Here is a 26385-nt window from a genome sequence, read left to right as displayed (position 1 = left end):
CCAAAGTTCAATTCACCATCATTAGCTACCTTTTTTTTACTGTGACTTTTATTTTAAACGTGTTAAAAAGTTGTCATGTCAAATTGGTAACTATTTTCTAGCATGGACAACTAGCAAATTTCTTAGCAAGGTATCATCTGAAGCCAATAATACTTTTAATTAGACTGTCCATTGAATAATTAATCATTTCAGAGCTAGAAAAATTGCATGCCTAGCTGATCTACAAGGAGAGGGGTTAGGGCAACTAGATTTAGAAAACCATCTCTGTGGGGCCATTTTAATAAAAATGTTTCTGCTTCACTCAGTATTGAGTTAACAACCTCTGCTACGATGACACAAGTGAACAGGATTGACAGCTCTACTGAACCCACAGTGAAGAAAGACCTCACTCAAGTGGGTGAGGGAAAAGGCGGCAACCCATATATCAAACAATATTCCAACACGGATATAAGGCTTTCAGATGTTGGGAGGAGAGAAAATGAGTAATCAGAAAAATATGAAATATGCTCCAACAATAAAAAAAAATCCACTTTCCCTCAAAATTTTATAAATATGCTCAACTTAGTCAGATACATTCCAAAATTATCTGAAAAATAGGACATATAGGCACACTCCATGTTATAGCCGTTTGTGTAACAGAAATTCACCCTTACAGATTTCAAATATCAGTACCCAAGCATTTTATGAATGAATAAAACTAGCTCTCATTTGTGGAAAAAGTAAACAATTCAACAGAATATCTTTTAAACTTCCATTTCATGATGCACATGCAAATATTACGGCTTTGTACCACAGAAAATTGCAATTTGACCCAGTTTCTAGAAATGCAACTCCCTTTCCCTAGTATTATAATTGTTGCTTGTACAGCTAAAGGACAGGAAACTGGGCAGACTACAAAACCCAAAGTAAGATGTGAATTATCATCACAATGCTAACTTGACATATTAGCACATTTGAAACATTAAAATATATATTGTGGTGTTGAGTGTTCATGTTTGATGCACAAATAACATGTTTATCTTTGGCTCGAGAGGGGGGAGGGACAGAGGGGGAGAGGGGGAGAGGGGGAGAGGGGGAGAGGGGGGGAGGGGGGGAGGAGGGAGGGGGGGAGGGAGGGGGGGAGGGAGGGGGAGGGAGGGGGAGGGAGGGGGGAGGGAGGGGGGAGGGAGGGGGGAGGGAGAGAGGGGAGGGAGAGAGGGGAGGGAGAGAGGGGAGGGAGGGAGGGGTGAGAGAGGGGTGAGAGAGGGGTGAGAGAGAGGGGGGAGAGAGATAGATATTGGACGGAGCTGTGGTTATTCATTTATTTTTATTTACAGATACAGCACAGAACAGGCCCTTCCAGCCCAGCAATCTGTACCACCCAAGTAATCCATTGATATAATTCTAGCCTAATCACAGGGCAATTCACAATGACCGATTAACGTATTAACCGGAATGATTTTGGACTGTGGGAGGAAATCAGAGCATCTGGAGGAAACCCATGCAATCACAAGGAGACTGTATAAACATCTTAAAGACGGCACCAAAATTGAACTCAGATGCCCCAAGCTGTAATGTTTCGTGACACCTTTGTGAGAAGTATAAAAGCACTTCCTTTTTTATAACCCAATTCAGAATCTTCCAAGGTCTCACATACCTTACAAGCAAGTAAAGTACTTTATGCAGCTGCCATGAGCAGGAGGTACAGAAGCCTGAATGTTTCAAAACCAGAAAGTTCAAGAATAGTCATTTCCTTTCAACCATTTGGTTCCTGAATCAACCAGCATAACCTTAATCACTAGCTTAGCAACACTTTGATCACGTTGCATTAAAATCAACTTTTTGCTCTCACTGTATTTTCTTTTAAAGATTGTGAATGCTGATATATACTTGCGTTACTGCTGCAAGTAAGATTTTCCAATTCATCTATGAAGACATGCACTTGCGCAATTGACAATGAACTCAGCTTTGACGTTGTCATGTACAAAGGACTACGAAGTGTATTTGAGCAAAAAAAAAAATTCAATCCTAAAAAGCAACAGACCCAAAGTGCAATTGTTTATTTTCCATACATAAAATGAAACCAGGGTGGCTATTCTACTATTCTACAGGTATGAGCTTTGATCTGTCAGAGGATTTAAAATGTTGTACTATAAAGGCTGAATTATACTGAACTATACTTCACACCCCAGGAACACACCAAATTTGTGTTCTGTTTGCTGCTTTGATATGGCAAAGTTCCCAACTCTTTTGATTCAAGATTACTGGAGACAAATTGTTCTGGCACACTTTTCATGATGTGAAATCAAACCTCAGGGTTTTTCAATAATGTAAAATTTAGAGCAAGTTTATGTTCGGTCACATTGTCCAAGGAGTACTCAGTTATAGGCCCATTCCATATTTCCTCTTGGCATTTTGTAGACGCAAATGCATTTTTATGCACTGCTTCAGATCCGAAAATTTGGGACATGAGGGAAAGCCAAAGCATGTGAAAGAAACATACATGGTCACAGGAAGAACATACAAATTCTGCAGGCAACACCCATGGTCGGGATTGATTTTAGGTTGTGCCAGCTCTGAAGTGGCAGCATTACCCACTACACCATCATGCCACCTACAGTACACTCAGTGGCTACTTTATTAGGTACCTCCTATACCAAATAAAGAGGCCACAGAGTATATGTGGGTGGTCCGCTGCTGCCATAGCCCATCCACTTCAAAGTTTGATATGTTGTGCATTCTGAAAGGCTCTTCTGCACATCACTGCTGTACATGTGGTTATTTGTGCTACTGTCGCCTTCCATCAGCTTGAACCTATGACCTTTGTCATTAACAAAGTGTTTTAACACACAGAACTGCTGCTCATTCAATTTTTTTTCCTTTTTTGTATCATTCTCTGCAAACTCTAGAGACTATTGTGCATGAAAATCCCAGGAGATCAGCAGTTTTTGAGATACTCAAACCACTCTGTCCAGCACCAATGATCATTCCATGGTCAAAGTCACTTAGATCACATTTCTTCCCCATTCTGATGTTTGGTCTGAACAACAAGTGAACTCCTTGAACAAGCCTGTATGTTTTTATGTATTGATTTTTCGCCAAGAGGCAGCAGAAACAGGGAGAAAATTCAAAAATCAGAGGTGCAAAGGGACTTGGGAATCGTTGGGCAGGATCCCCTAAAGGTTAGCTTTCAAGTTGAGTCAGTGATAAGGAAGGCAAATGCAATGTTAGCATTCATTTCGAGAGAATTAGAATATGAGAGCAAGAAGAAAGCATTGATCAAGACTGTACTTGGTGTATTATGAGCAGTTTCTAAGAAAAGATGTGCTGGTATTTGAGGGGGTCCAAAAGGGATTTACAAGAATTATTCGGGGAATGAAAGGGTTAATATACGAGGAGTGTTTGATGGCTTTGGGCCTGTACTCACTTCAGTTTAGAAGAATGAGGGAGGATCTCATTGAAAGCTATCGAATATTGAAACTCTTGACAGAGTGGACATGGAGAGGATGTTTCCTATTCTGGGTGGGTCTAGGGCACAGCCTCAGAATACAAGGACATCAATTGGAAAAGAGATGAAAAGAAATTCCTTTAGCCAGAAGGTGGTGAATCTGTGGATTCATTGCCATGGATGTTCGTGGAGGACAAGTCATTGGGTATATATAAAATAGAAGTTTTTTGTCCCCTATTCTGGTTCCCTTCCCACCCGTTCTCTTCACTTGCCCATCACCATCTTCCAGTTCCCCTCCTCTTTTCCTTTCTTCCTTGGTCCACCGTCTTCTTCGATCCCAGTTCTTCTTCAGCTTTTCCACCATCACCCTCCCTCACCCACCTACCTGGTTTTACCAATCACCTGCCAGCTTGTACTCCTCCTCCTCCTCCTTCCATGCCACTACCCCCCCCCCCCCCAATTTGCTTATTCTGGCTTTTGTCCTCTCTCTTGCCTGTCCTGATAGAGGGTCTCAGCCCAAAATGTCAACCATTTATTTTCCTCCATAGGTGCTGCCTGACTTGCTGAGTTGCTCCAGTATTCTCTGGGTGGTGATCAAGATTTCCACCATCTACATATTCTCTTGTTTTAATAGTCCCAAGTTGCTCTTCTTTTCCTTTTTTGAAATTTCATAATGATTCAGGTAGCAAAGGAGCTCATTTACAGTGTATGAGCAATGAGTATAAGCACCCTTCAAAAGAATATCCTACAAAATATTATGAGAATTTTCCCAGTTAAGTGTCATAGAACACTACAGCACAGAAATAGGTCCTTCATCCCATCTAGTCCATGCCAAATTATTAATCTGCCTCATCCCATCAACCTGCATCCAGACCATAGCCCTATGTGCCCCACATTTAACGCACGATCTCCAGTTATTGCCTCACCCAACCTCAGTGAAAAAGCCTGTTTGCATTTACCCTATCAACACCCCTCAAAATTTTGTATCCTCCCATCAAACCTCCCTCAATCTTCTACAGGATAGGGAATAATGTCCTAACTTTTTCAACCTTTCCCAATAACTCAGAAGCTCATGCCATTGCTGATCCTCTGTCATCCCTGCCAGCATCTCCTTTCAGTTTACTTTAGTCAACTCCTCTCTCATACCACTGTAATTTCCTTTACTCCATTGAAATACTGCTACGTCAGACTTTGCTTTCTCCCAATCCACTCTTTTCAGATCCTTTCTAATGCCATCAGAATTGGCCTTTCTCCAATTTAGAATCTCAGTGAGGACCAAACTTATCCTATTCCATAATTACCTTGAACCTAATAGCATTGTGATTACTAGGTGCAGTGTTCTCCTACACAAACTACTGTCACCTGCCCTGTTTCATTCCCTAACAGATCTAGTATTGCACTCTCTCCAGTTGGGACTTCAATGTATTGATTAAGGAAACTTTCCTGAACACATTTAGCAACTCTTTCCCACACAGCCCTTTTACAATATGGGAGTCCTAGTCAATAGGTGGAAAGTTAAAATCACCTATTACCTTATGTTTCTTCCAATAGTCTGCGATCTCTCTAAAAATTTGCTCCTCTAAACCCTGCAGACTGTTGGGTGGTCTATAATTCCAATAACGTGGCTCTATCTTTCTTATTCCTCAGTTCTACCCATAAAGTCTCACTGAATGAGCTCTCCAGACTGTTCTGGCTGGGCACTACCACGACATTTTCTCTGACTAGTAATGCCACCCTTCCCCCTTAAATTCCTCCTGCTCTATGACTTCTAAAGCAACAGAACCCAAGAATATTGAGCTCCACTGTTTTGCTCTGGTGCTTTGGCTCCAAACCCCCTGTAACTCTAGCTTAAAAGCCCCCCACCCCTGTGCAACATGAGCAAAACTCCCCTTCAGTTCAGGTGCAAACTGTCCCTTTTGTACAAGTCACACCTTCCCTGGAAGAGAGCCCAATCTTTCAAAAAATCTGAAACCTTCCCTGTTGCACCAACTCCTTAGCCACATGTTAAAATGTATGATCTTCCTACTTTGGCTTCACTAGCACATGGCATAGGTTGCAATCCTGAGATCATAATCCTTGGATATCCAGTTCTTTAACTTAACACCTAACTCCCTGAACTCACTTTGCAGGACCTCATCACCCATCCTACCCATGTCATTGACACCAATATGTAATTAAAACCTCTGGCTGCTCGACCTCCCACTTCAGAATGCTGTGGATTCGATGCTCTGGCATCCGGGAGATTTGTCAAAGATATTAAGATTTAAAGATATTTGTGTGTGACCTATATTTCTGTCATAAAGAATGCAGATAGTTAAGTTGCAGCATCTATTAGCCCTATATGTATGGCTGTGCAATATGGTTTTAAGCAAATGTATCCCTCACCTCTGCTCTCTGGTTTCTTTGGGAATTGAAGAGAATTACCCTTCTACTTAATAGATATTTAGGGAGAGAGAACCGGACTCTCTCATGGTGGTGTCTGAAAAGAGGATGCTGTCTAAGTTGCATGCCATCTTGGTCAATATCTCCCATCCACTATATAATGTACTGGGTGGGCACAGGAGTACATTCAGCCAGAGACTCATTCCACCGAGATGCAGCACAGAGCGTCATAGGAAGTCATTCGTGCCTGTGGCCATCAAACTTTACAACTACTCCCTTGGAGGGTCAGACACCCTGAGCCAATAGGCTGGTCCTGGACTTATTTTATAATTTACTGGCATAATTTACATATTACTATTTAACTATTTATGGTTCTATTACTATTTAGTATTTATGGTGCAACTGTAACGAAAACCAATTTCCCCCGGGATCAATAAAGTATGACTATGACTATATTTCACTGATTTCCACACACTTTCAGCAAATGACAAAATAATAATCTGAAAGCTGTTCACTATAACTCTAAAGTTTGTCAAAGGTAGAAGTTTTAAGGCAAAAACCCGTGCTACATTTAAACAGCATCACTGAAGAGCCATAAGCTGTGGAGCCACATATTTAATACGAGAAAGTTGGTTAAATTGAGTAATGTTTTTAAACTAGCACAGATCTAACTTTTCTATGTTTCTTGTAATTGTTAAATTTATGACTTATAAATCAACAATTTAGTAGAAAAGACTCCACTTCTTGAGCAGTAGATTGTTTTGCCATCATTTCTTTACAATAGCTTAAATTAATTCTTTTAAACTCTACTTAATTTAAAGGCTTGCTGCCTTTACCTAAATTCAGAATTTCTCCTCAGTTTTACAAAATCACACATCATTCCACAACCAATACAGCCAAGCTCAAACATGCTCACAGACTAACATAAATGGTTCAGATGTGCTATAATTCTGTGAAACTTCAAGTCAAGACTATAATAAGCAAGAAGCCATGGCTTTAAAAGCCCACAATTTCAGAAAACAAAGCAAAAAGAAGCCATTTATCAAAAGAAACTACTAAAATATTTCAAGAACTAAAGAATCATGTATTAAATGATATAAGAAACTAGAAGCTAAAAACAGGACAACTGCCGAAGACAACAGTTAAAGACAGCTCCAAAAATTATAATTATATGGAAACCCACTTTATAATTCCCGGTATTGAAATCACATCTTGTGAATTTTAACTGTGATTTTCATGGTGCTCCAATACTACAATTATGGAAAGCGGAAATTAATTATCATTAATACCTTTGTCTATAACATTTCCGAAAGGTTAGAAATCATTAAGACTGTAGAAACAAAGATACTAGTATCTAGCAAATAAATCATCTCATTGTGCTCATGATAGGCAGCTCTTGAACCAAGACAGCCATACTATAATAATTTCAGAAGCATCATTTACCGAAAAGATATTATTTCATGGTATCTGACCTGCTACTTAGTCTCAAGCAATCCATTCTAGTCCTTATTTAGAGAACTTTGCTGCATTTTTCAAACAAAACATCCTCAAAGAAAACCTCATCACCTTTCCATAATGATCTCTAATTAAGTGAATCATTGTAGCCAAATCCTGTAAGATGCTTTAAATCTCATGATCAAGTCAATTCCTCACTGAAAGTTTGAGATTCTCTTAATTAATATTTAGAAGGTCAAAAAAGTCATTCCTTAATTGGACAAGCTTAAGTATGAATACAAGATAAAATATAATCTGGTTTCAACAAAATACTATGAGCAGGATCACTAATTATCTCAAGATTTTTACCCAATCTGAACAATTAAATATTTGAAAATTAATTTTATTGCACAACTACACACAGAAACATATGATATACAAGAACATTTCATTCTCATTCAAAATCAGTCCTAATGTTAGAAGCATTGAACAGTTGCTAAGCAGACATATTCAAGTGGAACAAACATTAGCATTGCCACTAATTTTGCAAGTTTAATTCAATAGCCATAGATGGGTAGAAACATACTTCAGTTAAATGCTGTTTGGTTTCAAAAAAACAGATTAATACTGGGGGGAAAACAAACAACTGAACTCTTCCTCAGACAGATATGCAAAGTACAAAAGGAAAAAAAATTATTTGGTACATGTCTTTGTTCAAGCAGTAACTCTCACTTTTCTGATATATATTCAACAGAGAAATTCCAATCTACCTTTTCTTTCTGACCGTTTCTTCCGACGCCTTTTAAACTTGCGCCTAACCAGATGAATAAAAGTGCCCATGTTGTGTGTCGCAGCCAGCAGTGAAGCCATACAGCACTGAGCTAGCTGTGCAGCTTGTACAGGTCAGTGGTGTGCTAAATCTCTCCGTCTGACTTAAAGTATATTAATACAGCAACTCATTTAAGCTATCACGCATCTGCAGAGGTGACAGTTAACTCTCTTCTAGCTCTTTCACAGACCCAGCTTCTTCAAACTCACATAGCATCTGAACACTCTCCATAACCAAAATAAGTGTGCATACAAATTAGAAAGGGTAATTGTCCTCAAACATAATGTGACATATTTTGCACAATTGAGAAATTAAAAGCAGCTAGGTTTATTTGCCCACAAACCACCCCCACCTCGACAATCAATACTGCCTTCCCATAAAAAGCACCCATAAAAATCAATAGCTGGATCCAATCATAGTTGCTTTTTTCTTATGACTTCATGTGCCCCACCTCTGGTGTGCTTTGGAACATAAATTAATTGCAGAGAGATGGTATAAGTGATGTTAACTGGCTTATGAATAATATATGAAAAATATTTAAACACAGGTACACAGTCACAGTTAGTTCCCAGTAGACCACTAACCAGTTGGCAGCATAGTTGCTAAGATTACAAAAAAAGAGATAAGCATCCAAATTACTTTAACTTTTTAATATTACATCTTCATAATTCATTTGCACATTATCACCTTAACCATTTACTTTTAAAGGAGTTAGAACAAACATTTCAAAATTAACTCAATGTGGGGTCAGCATCTTCCAAAATGTAGCACAACTTGGGTTATTATTAATATGGCAAATTTACAAATTCCCACTACAATCAAGTAACAATTTGCAACTTTATTTAGTTTGTTTCTACTATATTGCTTCAGAATTTCCAACAAACATACAGAAGAAAATTTTCAATTTAAAAACTGATACTGGCATCTTGTCATGACCACCAAATTGGAAACATAATCATTATAGTGCTTAACAAGAGGTACTTAATAGATATCTGATTTCAATTTAAAAATTGGTTTCTACATTTCCAACACATTAAGAAACATATCACAGAAATGGTGATTTTAAATCAGTTTACCACTATGAATATTTGGAATTCTATTTTAATAGTTGGCAGAATCAATGTTTTCACTGTTTCAAACAGGCATGCAGCAAATTTTCAATTAACATCTTTTTGCCATCATCTAAACAGCTATTGAAAAGCTCAACTTTTTAAGTATTTTTGGAGGAATTCTTCTTCACCCACATTCTTATTTTTACCTTTTCCAAGTCCCATTCACATCACTCCTGTAAATTCCTGTAAAAGTTATTCCTTATTACATGCTTTGTTCATTAAGGAAACAGTGCAACACTAGAAGGTCCGTCCAGTGTTAAAAATAGGTTACATCCCAAAAGAACAAATTGGAGTTCTTTTCCTTGACTTTGAAAGAAGACAGCAAATTTAACCAAAATATCTGACCTTCTGTTACAGGAGATTGTCTCAATTAAGTAATCTCTCTGAATAGCTATCCTCCCAACATGATCCATAAGTGGCTGTTAGTTTGAAGGCCAATCAATGAAAGGAATAGGATTAACATTTTAATTACTGAATATTACTGTTATCATCCAAAATGATTCAGTACAGTGAGGGCAGTTGAAAAGTTACAGAATGGGAAGAACACAGCAGAGACTTTGCATGCACAAACTCTTTGAAAATACTATTTATTCTCACACTTCAGCCTTTCTTGTTTTATCATAATTCTGTAAAGTTATCCTCTTCAAATATCAGTTCAATTGCAATTTGAAATTTCCAGTGCAGTTTCATTCTACTGCGCTCTCAGGTATGTTACTGATCTTAATCGCGATGCCAGAAAATTGTCCTGTGATTCTCTAGCCAATTATTTTAAGTCTGTATCCTCTAGTTACGAATCCTTATGCTCGAGGAATCCACTTCTCTCTTCTTTCCCTATTGCCATTTTGAACACTGGGTTGAATGACCGAAACTTTAATTCTGATATAATTGCGAATTGAGGAAACAGTTGGTTGACTATCCACCATAAGGACACTTGAGGTGGACTCCAGACATTTGCTCAGTAAAGTGATTTTGATTAGCATCTCATATGTATTAGGAAAATTGGATTCACATTGCTCAGCGCCAAATATCTGCTCTGTTGAATTCGGACACACCCTTATAGCCTCTATCCTCAACCCTGAAAAATGTAAATTCCCCTCAGGATAAAATACCCATAAAGACTATGGTTAAGGATTTGCTTTGGCTTTCAAGAGAGAGAGAGGATAAGGGAGGGGGGGTGAGGGCTGAAGTAAAGAGGTGAGAAGTTGATTGCTGAAAGAGATACAGTGCTGGAGAAGGGGGAATCTGGCACGAGAGGACAGAAGGCCATGGAAGAAAGAAAAGGGGAGGAGCACCAGAGGGAGGTGATGGGTAGGTAAGGAGATAAAGTAAGAGAGGGAAATGGGAATGAAAATGGTGGGGTGGGGGGGATTATTAGAAATTTGAGAAATCGATGCTCATGCCATCAGGTCGGAGGCTATCCAGACGGGCTATAAGGTGTTGCTCTTCCAACCTGAATGTGGCCTCATCGCAACAGTAGAAGAGGCCACGGACTGACATGTCGGATTGGGAATGGGAAGTGGAATTAAAATGGGTGGATACTGGGAGCATCCGCTTTTTCTGGCGGACGGAGTAGGTGCTCAGTGAAATGGTCTCCCAATCTGCGTCAGGTATCCAGTGCTCCCCATGTGGCTCCCTGCATATTGGTGAAAAACGAGTTCCTCCAAGCATTGTGTGTGTAGAATTAGATGAAGCCTAATTTAAGGAATTTCATTGAATATAGTCACTTAATGAATATTATATGCTTACCATTCAAAAGAATGAGATGAATGGTTCCATTGTTCTATGACACAGCAACATTCAGTACTGAGAAATACAAGGTGTTACATTTTGGCAGAAAGAATGAGGCACAGCAATGAAAATAGGAGGGACAATTCTGATAGGATACAACAACAGTGTGTATATGCACATCATTTATCAAATGTGTCAGAATAGGATGAGAAATACATTAAAATTCACACACAGAATCTTGTTCTTCTAATATGGAAGTATAGAATACAAGAAGGCATGGTAGTCAAAATAAACCCTTATACCGGCAGCACACTTCAGGAAAAGCAAAGGTGTTAGGGAGAGTGCAGAACAGATTGGCTTCAATGACAACAGGGATGAGGGACTTCAGCTATATGCACAGACTGGAGAAACAGAGGTGGCTACAAAGGGATCTAACACAGAGTTTCAATAATAAAAAGCTACAGACTGAGATAAACTGTTCACATTGGCAGAAGGCTCCAGAACCACTCGATGCAGAAAAAAAACTTGTTAGCAATGCCACGGTCAGTAGCAGAGGCAGATTTAATCAGAACATTCAAAAAAAGGGAGGTAGACATATACTCCAGTTATTAAACTGCTTACTTGGAATTTCAAAGAGAACTTCTATGTTTTTGCAAGTATTACTCTTGACTCTGAGAAGATTCTATGTACAAGTCTCAGTCCTGTAACTTGAAAATAAAAATCCAAGCTAGTTTTGCAGTACAGGACTAAAGTTTGCCTTTTGAATAAGATGCTAAGTTGATAACCAATTGCTCCCATGGTTCCAAAGTTTCATTTAAGTGGGTACGAAACATCCCATAGCTTAGCTTTAAGAAAGATTTGAGGAACTTCACTGACTGGCTTGGCCAATATTTATCTCTTACTCAAGACTTTTGGAATACATCATCTGATCACTGTCACTTTGTTTTCACACTGACTATATTTCAAAAGTATTTAATTATCTGTAATGTGTTGTGGGAAGTTCTGAAAAACAACATGAAATGCACTTTATATGCAAATTCTTTCACTTTCTATTCAATCAAAGTGGACTGGCTTAATCTTAGCTGCATGGAGTATCCAATACCATATTTCTAAATAAAAGCCTGCTTTTAAAGTCAAACTGCTGTTGGATCCAACTGGTTAATTCTTAAACAACAGGAATTCTGCAGATGCTGGAAATTCAAGCAACACACATCAAAGTTGCTGGTGAACGCAACAGGCCAGGCAGCATCTCTAGGAAGAGGTGCAGTCGATGTTTCAGGCCGAGACCCTTCATCGGGACTAACTGAGGGAAGAGTGAGTAAGGGATTTGAAAGTTGGAGGGGGAGGGGGAGATCCAAAATGATAGGAGAAGACAGGAGTGGGAGGGATGGAGCCAAGAACTGGACAGGTGATTGGCAAAAGGGGATACGAGAGGATCATGGGACAGGAGGTCCGGGAAGAAAGACAAGGGGTGGGGGGACCCAGAGGATGGGCAAGAGGTATATTCAGAGGGAGAGAGTGAGAGAAAGAATGTGTGCATAAGAATAAGTAACAGATGGGGTACGAGGGGGAGGTGGGGCCTAGCGGAAGTTAGAGAAGTCGATGTTCATGCCATCAGGTTGGAGGCTACCCAGACGGGATATAAGGTGTTGTTCCTCCAACCTGAGTGTGGCTTCATCTTTACAGTAGAGGAGGCCGTGGATAGACATGTCAGAATGGGAATGAGATGTGGAATTAAAATGTGTGGCCACTGGGAGATCCTGCTTTCTCTGGCGGACAGAGCGTAGACGTTCAGCAAAGCGGTCTCCCAGTCTGCGTCGGGTCTCGCCAATATATAAAAGGCCACATCGAGAGCACCGGACGCAGTATATCACCCCAGTCGACTCACAGGTGAAGTGTTGCCTCACCTGGAAGGACTGTTTGGGGCCCTGAATGGTGGTAAGGGAGGAAGTGTAAGGGCATATGTAGCACATGCCCTTACCACCATTCAGGGCCCCAAACAGTCCTTCCAGGTGAGGCAACACTTCACCTGTGAGTCGACTGGGGTGATATACTGCGTCCGGTGCTCCCGATGTGGCCTTTTATATATTGGCGAGACCCGACGCAGACTGGGAGACCGCTTTGCTGAACGTCTACGCTCTGTCCGCCAGAGAAAGCAGGATCTCCCAGTGGCCACACATTTTAATTTCACATCCCATTCTGACATGTCTATCCACGGCCTCCTCTACTGTAAAGATGAAGCCACACTCAGGTTGGAGGAACAACACCTTATATCCCGTCTGGGTAGCCTCCAACCTGATGGCATGAAAATCGACTTCTCTAACTTCCACTAGGCCCCACCTCCCCCTCGTACCCCATCTGTTACTTATTTTTATGCACACATTCTTTCTCTCACTCTCCTTTTTCTCCCTCTGTCCCTCTGAATATACCTCTTGCCCATCCTCTGGGTCCCCCTCCCCCTTGTCTTTCTTCCCGGACCTCCTGTCTCATGATCCTCTCGTATCCCCTTTTGCCAATCACCTGTCCAGCTCTTGGCTCCATCCCTCCCCCTCCTGTCTTCTCCTATCATTTTGGATCTCCCCCTCCCCCTCCAACTTTCAAATCCCTTACTCACTCTTCCTTCAGTTAGCCCTGACGAAGGGTCTCGGCCCGAAACGTCGACTGCACCTCTTCCTACAGATGCTGCCTGGCCTGCTGCGTTCACCAGCAACTTTGATGTGTGTTGGTTAATTCTTAGTTTAGACTCTTGAATTGATATCTTCTTTGCGGTTTATCAATTATCTGCTTGTATTTTATATAAGTACTTATATACAAGAAACAGTCTGATATGCTTCCAAGTGGTAATAATATGCCTCCAGTGGTTATATAAAGTATAGTTCTGGGAAGCTCTGGAAGCTTCTTTGTACCGCACTATTTTGAATAGGTGCTATCTCATTGGTTGAATCTTATCCACAAATTTGAATGGAATTTTCCTTAAGGCAGCATCATCTTTTCTTAGATTTCTCTCATCAATTAGTAGACCTCTATCACTATACTGGTCCTGCTTCTTTTGTTCTATCAATTCTTAAGCAACAAGTTTCGTGCCTCTTTCCCATCTCCTGAAAGCTTCCTGGATTTACACAAAAGAATCCAGCACTACTCAGACAGATCCAAAGAAATCAAATATACAAGTACCTCGGAGTGCATCTGGATGACAGACTTGAGTGCAGCACCAACATAGAGGCCGTGTACGAGAAAGGCCCGAGTCACCTCTACTTCCTGGGAAGGCTGAGGTCCTTTGGAGCATGCAGGCATCTCCTTCACATGTTCTACCAGTCTGTTGTCACCAGTACAATTTTCTATGCGGTGGTGTGTGGAGCAACAGCATCAAAGCAGGCGATGTCAACAGGCTCAATAAACTAAGTAAAAAGGCTGGCTTTGTTATAGGAGTCAAAATGGACACAATGGAGGCTGTGGTAGAACAAAGGACCCTACAGAAAATCCTGGCAATTCTGGACAATGTTTCTCATCCTCTGCACCCCACCTTGGCTGAACAGAGGAGCACTTTTAGCATTGACTAAGGCAACTGCACTGCCCCAAAGGGGGTTATACAAGGTCATTCATAACCTTCGACCATTAGGCTCTATAATGAGGCAACCACTAGCCAGGGAAGTGATGACCTGCCCTCCTATTAGACTGTTTGAGGTAACTTATTTTTTATTCCTTATTCGTACTCTTGTAATGTTGTATATTTGTATATCTGTAGCTCCCTCTGCAATTGGATCCTCGACTTTCTAACTGGAAGACCACAGTCTGTGCTGATTGGTGATAACATATCCTCTTCACTGACGATCAGCACTGGTGCACCAATTAGTGGAGTAGTGCTGCAGCAACAACCTGGCACTCAACGTCAGTAAGACAAAAGAGCTGACTGTGGACCAGGAAGGGTAAGACGAAGGAATACATACCAAATCTTCATCGAGGAATCAGAAGTGGAGAGAGTGAGCAGTTTCAAGTTCCTGGGTGTCAAGATCTCTGAGGATCTAACCTGCGTCCGACATATCCATGTAGTGTGACAAGAATACACATAGATTAAGATGTAGCTGTCCTGTGCTGGCACCAGTGGGATCAGCAGTTGGTCTGCCACCTGTCTTCAGGAGAGAGAGAGAGATAAGGAAAACAATGGAGCAGCATTTGGAGATGTGTAATGAAGGGACGGGAGAGAGAGTAACAGAAGGAGAGAGCTGTCAAGATCGGCTCCCCCTTTGAACCCTGAACTGTTTGAAGTGATGGACGGGCAATACCCCAGCAGGGGGATAAAAAGGGACAGGTTCGCTAAGGCAAGACACACACGACACCCGAGGTAACGAGACCCTGGAAGCGGTGCGTGTCTCACAAGTCGGTGGGAAGTTTTGGAAGGCCGGTTGCGGGACCGGGCCATAGACGCACAGGGTGAAAAGGCATGATCGGCGGGAACCTGGTGTGTGTCCACCCTTGCCTGGGTGCCAGGTTCACCGCAGGGAAACGATCGTACCTGGAAACGGAGGGGTCACGGTCGGTGACCTCAGATGACATCACAAAGGACTCGCCCAAAAGCTGACTGCGAAGGTCTGTGTGGAAGCCGTTTTGAATATTCATTCGTTTTTGCTCTCTCTCTCTCCTTTCCCCCACTGTCCATCGCCACGGCAGCGATTACTGCGAACTGAACTGAACTAAATTGAACTGAACTTTGCGTCACTTTGAAACTGGTCATTTACTCCTAGACAACGATAGAGCTTGATTGATCCTGTTATCTTAATTCTGTGTACATGTATGTTTATCATTGCTGAACTGTTGCATTCATTATCCTTTTGATTAGAGTACTGTGTTGCTTGTTTCTTTAATAAAACTTTCTTAGTTCTAGTAATCCAGACTCCAACTGAGTGATCCATTTCTGCTGGTTTGGCAACCCAGTTACAGGGTACGAAACAGTAGTTATAAAGGCCGCAAGGCAGCGGCTATACTTTATTAGGAGTTTGAAGAGATTTGGCATGTCAACAATTACACTCAAAAACTTCTATAATTGTACTGTGGAGAGCATTCTGACAGGCTGCATCACTGTCTGGTATGGAGGGGCTACTGCACAGGACCAAAAGAAACTGCAGAAGGTTGTAAGTCTAGTCAGCTCCATCTTGAGCACTAATCTACAAACTACCCAGAACACCTTTAGGGAGCAGTGTCTCAGAAAGGCAGCGTCCATTATTAAGGATGCCCAGTAGCCAGTGCATGCTCTTTTCAAACTGTTAGCATCAGGTAGGAGGTACAGAAACCTGAAGGCACACACTCAGCGATTCAGGAACAGCTTCTTCCCCTCTGCCATCCGATTCCTAAATGGACATTTAATCCTTGGGCACCACCTCACTTTTTTTTTTAATATACAGTATTTCTGTTCTTTGCATATTTTTTAAAATCTATTCAATACACATAATTGATTTACTCGTTTATTATTATGTTTTATTTTTTTTTCTTCCTCTGTGAGATTATGTATCGCATTGAACTACTGCTGCTAAGTTAACAAATTTCACGTCACATTCCGGTGATAATAAACCTGATTCTGATTCTGTGCACTTGTAATGCTACTGTGATACTGTAATTTCCTTTGGGATCAATAAAGTACCAATCTATCGCTAGAATGACGCAATAAACACTGTAACGTTAATTTCAATAAACAAAAGTCTGGCAGTTCAACTAAAGAGTGCTCTTTAAGTGCTTGAGTTTGTAAGCCATCAACTATGCAGTCTGGAAAACACTTAGTTCATATGTTGCACGGTAATTTATTTTGAAGAATAACATTGTAATCAGCCCCAGTTGGTAAAGAATTCATACTACACTGCACATACACTTTAGGATGAAGTTTAAATATGTATTTTATTTACAGATACAGCATGGTAACACACTTTTCCAGCCGAACAAGCCCCTGCTATGTGATCAATTAACATGTGTCTTTGGAATGTGGGAGGAACCAGAACATCCAGAAGAAACCCACGTAGTCACAGGGAGAACAGACAAACTCCTTACAGGCAGCTGCGGAATTGAACCCAGGTCACTGGTGCTGTAATAGCATTATGCTAACTGCTACACCTCTGTGCCACCCCCAAAAATTCATAAGAATCACTTTGAAGTCACAAGAGTCACAGAACACTACAGCACAGAAACAGGCCTTTTTGCCCACCTTGTCTGTGCAGAACATTAATCTGACTAGTCCCATTGACCTATACAGGGACCATAGCCTTCTACACCCCTCTCATCCATGTATCTATCTAAATTCCTCTTAAGTGTTGAAATTGACTCCACATCCACTACTTGCACTGGCAACTCATTCCACACCTCACCACCCTCTGTGTGAAGAGATCCACATGTTCCCCTTAAACATTTATCCTTTCACCTTTAACCTCTAGTTGTTGTCTCACCCTACCTCAGTGGAAAAAGCTTGCATTTACCCGATCTATAACCCTCGTCATTTTGTATACCTCTATCAAATTCCCCCTCATTTTTCAATAATCTAGGAAATAATATCCTAACCTATTTAAACCTTTCCCAAAAACACTGATTCTCAAGTCCCAGCAAAATCCTTGTAAATTTTGTCTGCGCTCTTTTAAATCTTATTTACATCCTTCCTGTACATAGATGACCAAAGCTGCAGCAATACCCCAAATTAGGCCCACCAACATCATACAATTTCAACATAACATCCCAAGAAGCTGCTTTTTTTATATATATATATATATATATAAACCTATCTGCCTGGGATGCCACTTTCAAGAAATTATGAACCTGTATTCCCAGAATCTGTACTCCTCAGTGTCCTAATGCTCACCATGTAAGACCTACCTTGGTTGGCCTTCTAAAGTGCAACACCTCACACTTGTCTGCATTAAATTCCATCTGCCATTTTTCAAAGTTCTAGTTCAAAGTAAGTTATCAAAGTATACAACCCTGATACATTTTCTTTTGGGCATACTCAATAAATCCATAGAATAATAATCATAACAGTATCAAATAAAAACCACACCAACTTAGGCATTCAATTAGTGTGTAAAAGACAACAAACTGTGAAAATACAAAAAGAAAGAAACAACAATAATAAATAAATAAATAAATAAACAATAAATATCGAGAACATAAAATGAAGAGTCCTTGAAAGACAGTCCAGTGGATGTGGAAACATTTCCATGATGGGGCAAGTGAAGTCAAGTGAAGTTATCCCCTTTGGTTCAAGAGCCTTATGGTTAAGGGGTAGTAATTGCTTCTGAACCTGGTGGTGTGAGTCCTGAGGCTCCTGTATCTTCTTCCTGATGACAAAACAAGAAGAAAGCATGTCTTGGGTGGTTGGGATCCCTGATGACGGATGCTGTTTTCCTGTAGCAATGCTCCATGCAGACATGCTCAGTGGTGGTGAGGTCTTCACCCATGATGGACTGGGCTGTATCCACTACTTCTTGTAGGGTTTTCCGTTCAAAGGCCTTGGTGTTTCCATTGCAGGCTGTGATGCAGCCAATCAGTGTACTTTCCACCACACATCTATAGAAGTTTGTCAAAGTTTTACATGCCATGCCGAATCTTCACTAACTCCTGAGGAAGTAGAGGTGCTGCCATGCTTTCTCTGTAACTGCACTTAAGAGCTGGGCCCAAGACAGGTCCTCTGAAATAATATCACTGAGGAATGTAAAGTGCTGACTGTCTCCACCTTTGATCCTCCAATGAGAACTGGTTTGTGGACCTCTAGTTTCCTCCATTTGAAGTCAATAATCAGATCCTTGGTCTTGCTGACATTGAGTAAAAGGTCGTTGTTATGGTACCACTCAGCCAGATTTTCAATCTCCCTCCTATATGCTAACAACAGTAGTGTCATCAGCAAACAAACAGGGCACTGGAGTTGTGCTCAGCCACACATTCATAAATGTAAAGCAAGCAGGGGGCTAAGCACATGGCCTTGTGGTGCACCTGTGCTGATAGAGATCATGAAGGAGACATTATCGCCAATCCGAACTGACTGGTGTCTGCAAGCAAGGATCCAATGGCGCCAGGAAGCATTGAGGCCTAGGAGCTTATTGATTAGTTTTGAGGGGATGACAGTATTGAACGTTGATCTGTAGTTAATGAAGAGCATCCTAGTGCATGCATCTTTGCTGTTCCAGGGTTGAGTGAAGAGTCAATGAGATGGTATCTGCTATGAACCTGTTGCTCCGGTCGGCAAACTGGAGCAGATCTAATTCACTTCTCAGGCAGGAGATGATATGTTTCATAGCCATCAAAACGTTTCATCACTGTGGATGCAAGTACCACTGGACGATAGTCATTGAGGCAGGTTACCGTGCTTTTCTTGGGCATTGGAATAATTGAAGCCTGCCTGAAGCAGGTGGGTACCTCAGACTGCTGAAGCAAGACACTAATGATCTCAATGAACACTCCAGCCAGTTGATCAACTTTCTCACATGGCAGCCTCAGAGATCGAAATTATAGGATCATCGGGGCAATGGGAGTTGATGATGTCTACTCTGTGTTTTGATTGTCAAAGTGAGGATAGAAGGCAATGAGCTCATTTGAAAGCGAAGCCCTGCTGTTGCCTATGTCACTTCATTTAACTTTATAAGAGGTGATGGCATTGAAATTCTGACCCAACTGTCAAGCATCCTTCATTGCTCATTCAACTCATTTTCCCAGCTGGTCCAGATCGCACTGCAAGCTTTGATAGTCTTCCTCGCAGTTCACTGAGCCCCCAATCTTAGTGTCATTTGAAAATTTTCTGATCCAGTTTACCACATTGTTGATATAGATGACAAACAACAATGGGCCCAGCACCAATGCCTGTGGCACACCATGACTTGCAGGCCTCCAGTCAGAAAGGAAACCATCTACAACCACTTTCTGGTTTCTTCTGCAAAACCAATGTCTAATCCAAATTACTAACTGATCTTGAGTACCAAGCAACTGATCCTCCTTGAACATCCTCCCATGTGGGGCCTTGCTAAAGACCATGCAGATAACATCCACTGCATTGCTTTCATCAATTTTCCTGGTAACTTTCTCAAAAAACTCCAAGATCCAACTTACCATGCACAAACCCATGTTGACTATCCTTAATCAGTCCCTGTCTATCCAAATACTTACATATCTGATCTCTTGGAATTACCTTCCAATAACCTTCCCATTACTGATGTCAGGCTCACTGGCCTATAATTTCCTGGTTTTCCTTTATTAAACAACAGAACAACATTAGCTGTCTTCCAATCCTCTGGCACCTCACCTACGGCTAAGTGTGTTTTAAATATTTTTACTAGGGCCTTTGCAATCTCTGCACTAGCCACCCAGAGGTTCCAATGGAACACCTTGTCAGGCCCTGGGGATTTATCTCAAGACAGCAAACACCTCCTCCTCTGTAACCTGTATAGGGTCCATGACCTTGCTGCTGCATTGCCTCACTTCCATAGACTCTGTGTCCATCTCTCAAGTAAATATAGGTGCAAAAATTCATTTAAGATCTCCCCCATCTCTTTTGACAGCGCATAGATTACCATTCGATCTCCCAGAGAACCAATTTTGTCCCTTGCTATCCTTCTGCTCTTAATATATCCGCAAGAGCCCAAAGAATTCTCATTCACCTTGACTAAGACAACTTCATGCCTTCTTTTAGTCCTCCCAATTCCTTTCCTGTGCTTTCTTGCATTTGTTATACTCAAGCACCTCATTTGTTCCTGCCTGCCTATACCTGCTAGGCATCTTCTTTTTCTAAACCAGGCCCTCAATATCTCTCAAAAACCAAGAATCCCTAAATGGCTTATCCTTGCCTTTTATTCTAACAGAAACATATAAGCTCTGTACTCTTAAAATTCCACTTTTGAAGACCTCCCACTTAGCAAGAACACCTTTGCCAGGAAATAATCTATCCCAATCCACAGTTTTCAGATCCTTTCTGATACCATCAAAATTGGCCTTTATCCAATTTAAAACCTCAACTTGAGGACCAGACCAGACCAGACTGATCTTTTTCCATAATTACCTTGAAACTAATGGCATTATGATCTCTATATGCAAAGTGTTCCCCTCCACAAACTTCTGTCACCTGCCTCATTCCTTAATAAGATATCTAATATTACATTCTCTCTGGATGGGACTTCAAAGCACTAATTAAGGAAACTTCCCTGAAAACATTTGACAACTCTTTCCCATCCTGCCCTTTTACAATATGGGAGTCCCAGTCAATATGTGGAAAATTAAAATCACCTTATTACCATAACCTTATACTTCTTGCAACAATCTGCAATCTTTCTCCAAATTTGCTCCTCTAAATTCTGTGGATTGTTGGGTGGTCTGTAATATAGCCCCATTAATGTGGTCATACTTTTTTTTATTCCTCAGTTCTACCCATAAAGCCTCACTTGACGAGCTTTCCAGTCTATCCTGACTGAGCACTGCCATGACACTTTTCCCAACTAGTAATGCCACCTTTTCCCCTTTAAATCTTCCCGCTCTATCACACCTAAAACAGAATCCCAGAACACTGAGCTGCCATTCCTACCCCTCCTGCAACCAAGTCTCAATAATGACAACAATGTCAGAATTCCACATGCTGATCAAAGTCCTGAACTCATCTGACTCCCCTAAAATAATCTTTTGCATTGAAGTCATGGGGATAGTTTCAATGAAAAATACTACACTTAAGGTTTCACATAGGTTGTAGGCTTATTACAATATTGATGATTCAAAGCTAAATTGTATATTGAATACATTTCTAAGATATTTTCTATCACACTCTAGACCAAAAAGAAAATCTTTATTTTATTTAGAAACAAGGCACGGAACAAAATACATGTACATCACCATGTACAACCCCAAGAAAATTAATCTCAGATTTGTAAATGGTGACATTAAGGTACTTTGGCAATAAACTTATTTTGAAGTTTGAACAGGCTCTTCCAGCCCAATAAGCCACATTGCCCAGCAACCCTGCTATTTAATCTTACCCTAATCACAGGACAATTTACAATGACAAATTCATCTACTAACCGGTACATCTTTCGATTACAGGAAGAAACCCATATGCACACAGGAAGAATGACAAACTTTGTTACAGAGGGCGCCAGAATTGAATTCTGAACTCCGATGCCCCGAGCTGTAATAGCATTGTGCTATTGCTCAAGTATATGCTCAAAACTGGAACAAAATTAATGACATCTAAATATTCTACATCAAACTATTCTCATTAACAGTCAAGTGATAGACTGTGTTTTCCTCTAGATTTGCAGAATCTTCTGTGTTGATGTACGGGTATTCAGTTTAGGTTTCACAATAACCACTTAGCTCCAAATGTCTATGCAATCTTGGTCCAAATTGAATTGCCAGAGGAAAGAATTAATGCCATAAGCAATGTTTGATTGGTGTAGTATTAAGAAACTCTGGTACAAGTGAAGTCACTTGATAAATACCCCAGTGGCAGAAGTCAAATAAAGAGAGGTGGCTGTATAGTTGGAAGTGAACCATTCAAGCTCCAGGACTACATGACTATGCCACTCTACTCCCTAGCTCATTCCTGCCCAGCCCTCCTGCATACTCCCATCCTCCACCAAACAACTCTACAGCTGCTGACTGCTCAGTCTCTTCCAGAGAAAGGCATCTCCAGCCACTGCCACCCTCCTTCCTCAAAGCAAATTGCCACCTTCTGTCCAAGAGACAAGTTAGTTGAAGCCAAACCTTCCAGAATCTCTCCAAGGAATCTTCAGCCATCTGCCCAGTAGAAGGTATCAAGATCTCCTAATGTTCTACTGACAGAACAGTAGGTCCTTGCTTACAATTTACTGGTCATTAGAGGACAATTCATCATTGAGAGCTTCTCACATGATCATGTTGACTGGAGACTGCCGGTACTTTTGTGGGCATAGTCATGGCATACAGTGGGGAGAGCAGAGATTAGATAGAGTGCGCTCTAAGGGAGAATGGGGTAAGGTTAGTGGGATGTTGTTGGAAACTGAAGGAGAAAAGATAACACATATGGAAGCTCAAGAGTGAATAAAAGCACAGCAAGTAAGGTGGGGGTAAGGCATCTGTACCTCACTTCACCCATTGCACGAGAATAAACGCATGCATGTGTGTACGCACTTGCTGTTAAGCATCTGTATTATGTAAGCACAAGAATCAGAAATGTTACCTTCATGGGTTGGGTTTTGTTATCAAGAATGTGGTGGCCTGGTGCTTCAGTGGATGACAACCCCCTCCTACCTCAGAATAAGTAAACATCTCATTGCCCTTCATCTCACTCTACCAAACAATCTGTTTTTGTGATCACTGTCTTAACCACGAGCACTCCTTCCCCCGCCCCCAAAGTTGCTTGTTATTAAGGCCCACCAGGTAAAAATAAATTCTGGATTACTTGTTGTGCAATGAACCAGATTGATTCATTAATCAGGGCAGCTGGAGGTTCTGGTGGCAATATGGAAGGCGCAAGATGGATACATTCCAAAGGTGAAGAGGTATTCTAAAGGGAGGCTGAGGCAACAATAGCTGATAAAGGAAGTCAAATACAACATAAGAGCAAAAGAGATGGCATATAATAAAGGAAAAGTTAAGAGGATTGGTAACAGAAGGCAACTAATAAAACCATAAGGAGAGAAAAGACTAAATAACTAACCTAGGCAATAATGTCAAAAAGGATACCAAGAGTAACTTTCAGATATATAAATTGTAAAATAGAAGCAAGAGTGAATATCAGACCGCTGGAAAATGATGCTAGAGAGGTAGCGATGGGGGGGACAAAGGAATGGCAGGCAAATTATTTTGCCACTCATCACTGAGGAAGACACTAGCAATATGCCAGAAATTCAAGAGTGTCAGGGACAGAAGTGTAGTTGCTAAGTTACTAAGGAAGTGCTTGGGAAACTGAAAGATCTGAAGGTAGATACGTCACCTGGACCAGATGGTCTACATCCCAGGGTTCCGAAAGAAGTAGCTCAAGAGATTGTGGAGGCATTAGTTATGATCTTTCAAGAATCACTAGATTGTGGAATGGTTCTGGAGGACGGGAAAATTGCAGATGTCACTCCACTTTTTAAGAAGGGAAAGAGGCAGAGGAAAGGAAATTATAGGTCAGTTAACCTGACTTCAGTGGATGGGAAGACATTGGAATCCATTATGAAGGCTGAGGTTTCGGAGTACTTGGAGGCATGATAAAATAGGCCAAAGTCAGCATGGTTTCTGTAAGGGGAAATCTTGCCTGACGAATCTGTTGCAATTTTTGAGGAAATAACAGGCAAGATAGGCAAAGGAGAGTCAGTGGATTTTGTTTACTTGGATTTTGAGAAAGCCTTTGACAAAATGCCACACATAAGGTTGCTTAACAAGGTAAGAAGCTATGGTATTACAGAAAAGATAAAAACATGGACAGAAAATTGGCTGACTGGCAGGAGGCAAAGGGTGGGAATAAAAGGTCTTTTCTGGTTGGCCACTGGTGATTAGTGGTGTTCCACAGGGGTCAGTGTTGGGACTACTTCTTTTCATGTTATATGTCAATAATTTGGATAACAGTATTGATGACTTTATGGACAAGTTTGCGGACAATACAAAGATAAGCGGGGGCAAGTACTGTTGATGAAGCAGGGGGTCTGCAGAAGAACTTGGATAGATTGGGAGAATGGGCAATGTGGCAGATGGAATACAGTGTAGGGAAATGTAAGGTCATGCAGTTTGGTAGAAAGAATAAAGGCATAGATTGATTTCTCAATGGGGAGAAAATTCAAAAATCAGAGGTGCAAAGGGACTTGGGAGCCCTTGTGCAGGATTCCCTAGAGGTTAACTTGCCAATTGAGTCAGTGGTACGGAAGGCAAATGCAATGTTGGAATTCATTTCAAGAGGACTAGATTATAAGAGGAAGGATGTGATGCTGAGGCTTTATCAGGCATCGGTCAGATTGCACGGAGTACTGTGAGCTAGAGGAGATTCACGAGAATTATTAAGGGAATGAAAGAGTTAATATATGAGAAGCATTTGATGCCTCTGAACCCGTACTCAGAGGAGTTTAGAAGGATGAGGGCAATCTCATTGAAACCTCTCTCTTTCATCTATCAACTTCCCAGCTCTTTATTCACCACTCCCCTTGCACTGATTTCACCTATCACTTACCACTTTGTGCTTCTTCCTCCCCTCCCCCCACCTTCTTGCTCTAACTTCTCATCCAGTCCTGATGAAGGGTCTCAGCCATAAACGTCAATTGTTTACTCTTATCCATAGATTCTGCCTGGTCTGCTGAGCTCCTCCTGAAACACAGTTTTGTCATAACTAAACCGTGTTTTGTCTTTTTTCTTGACTCTGACATCTCAAGAACACTCCTTACCAGGCACTGATAACTGTTAGATTGTGATCTCAGCAAGGATGTTGCATTGCCCACATCATAGAAGGTATGAACAGCCATTGGGAATAACCAACAGCTCTTCCACACTTTTTTCTCAGAAGACTAGCCCCTAACAACAGCGATGAAAACAAAACAATGTTTCATGTCTCACAGACAATATAAAGAAAGTTCTCTTCCAACAGTGCTTCACAAAGTAATACTCCCAATCCACACGGGACATGAGTGCTCTTAGCCTCTGGATCATAAAGTACAGGGAAAGGATTACAAACCATAGAACAACGACCCTGTTCTTGAAGTCAGCGGAATCTCAGGCTAGCATACGGCAACATACTGTATATGTACTTTGATAATAAACTTACTTTGAACTTGAACTTTGATTTAGTTTATTTCAGGAGTATGCTCTCAAACTTCTAGAGATACACCGCAGAAAGCATCCTATCAGGTTACATTTCAGCCTGATATGGCAATTGCTCTGCCCTGTATCACCTGAACCGATAGGGAGGGGTAAGCACAGCCCAGTCCATCACAAACTCATCACTCCTTTCCACCCAATCCATCTTCATAGTTCATTGGTTCAGGAAAGGTAACAGTATCATTCATGTCACCTTGGATATTCCTTATTCTCACTTCTACCTTCTGGAAGAAGATACATGAACTTGAAAGCCCTGACATCTAGACTTAAGAACAGCTTCTTCCCCACTGCATGCACACTCCAGAATATCTTTTACATCCCCTTCATAGCAGTGCTGTTATATTCATCTACTCTTAATTCTAACTCTCTATTATTCATTATCACTTTAGCATCTTTTTTGCACAACTTCAGATATGCACTACATTCTTTGCATCATTTGCTGTTTGTGGTCATTGTTGTATTTATTATTAAAGTATATATTGCTTACTTTGAGCCTCATGCAAGGTATTCATTGCACCATGGTGTATACAACAATAAACTAAACAGATGTAATTGACTTCTGGAGGCGAAGCAAAGTCAAGATGGCACTAAACGGCAACTCCTTTGCTTGCATCTTCAGAAACAGCTCTATTTCTGTCTTTGATAATCTCTTTTCTTTTCCCTTTCAAGGTTCCTTTGAAGACCCTGGCCTGGAGTTATAC

At 41.0% G+C, this 26385-nt stretch overlaps 1 protein-coding gene across 5 annotated transcripts in view; it reads right to left on the bottom strand.

Moving 5' to 3' along the window:
- The window catches only part of LOC140199383 (double-stranded RNA-specific editase 1-like), a 340274-nt gene that overhangs the window by 192777 nt on the left and 121112 nt on the right, over window positions 1-26385 (bottom strand). The window contains exon 1 of one of the 5 annotated variants that reach the window (XM_072261378.1): window positions 9331-9435. The exons of the other annotated variants lie outside the window; for them this stretch is intronic. Within the exon in view, the coding sequence (XP_072117479.1) occupies window positions 9331-9346 (16 nt within the window). The 5' untranslated portion in view covers window positions 9347-9435. Of the gene's footprint in view, window positions 1-9330; window positions 9436-26385 lie in introns of those variants that run through there. 5 annotated transcript variants of the gene reach the window in all.

This window comes from Mobula birostris, chromosome 6 (genome assembly GCF_030028105.1).
Source record: "Mobula birostris isolate sMobBir1 chromosome 6, sMobBir1.hap1, whole genome shotgun sequence".
Taxonomy (NCBI): Eukaryota; Metazoa; Chordata; class Chondrichthyes; order Myliobatiformes; family Myliobatidae; genus Mobula; species Mobula birostris.
This window is presented reverse-complemented; position numbering and strand designations above follow the sequence as displayed.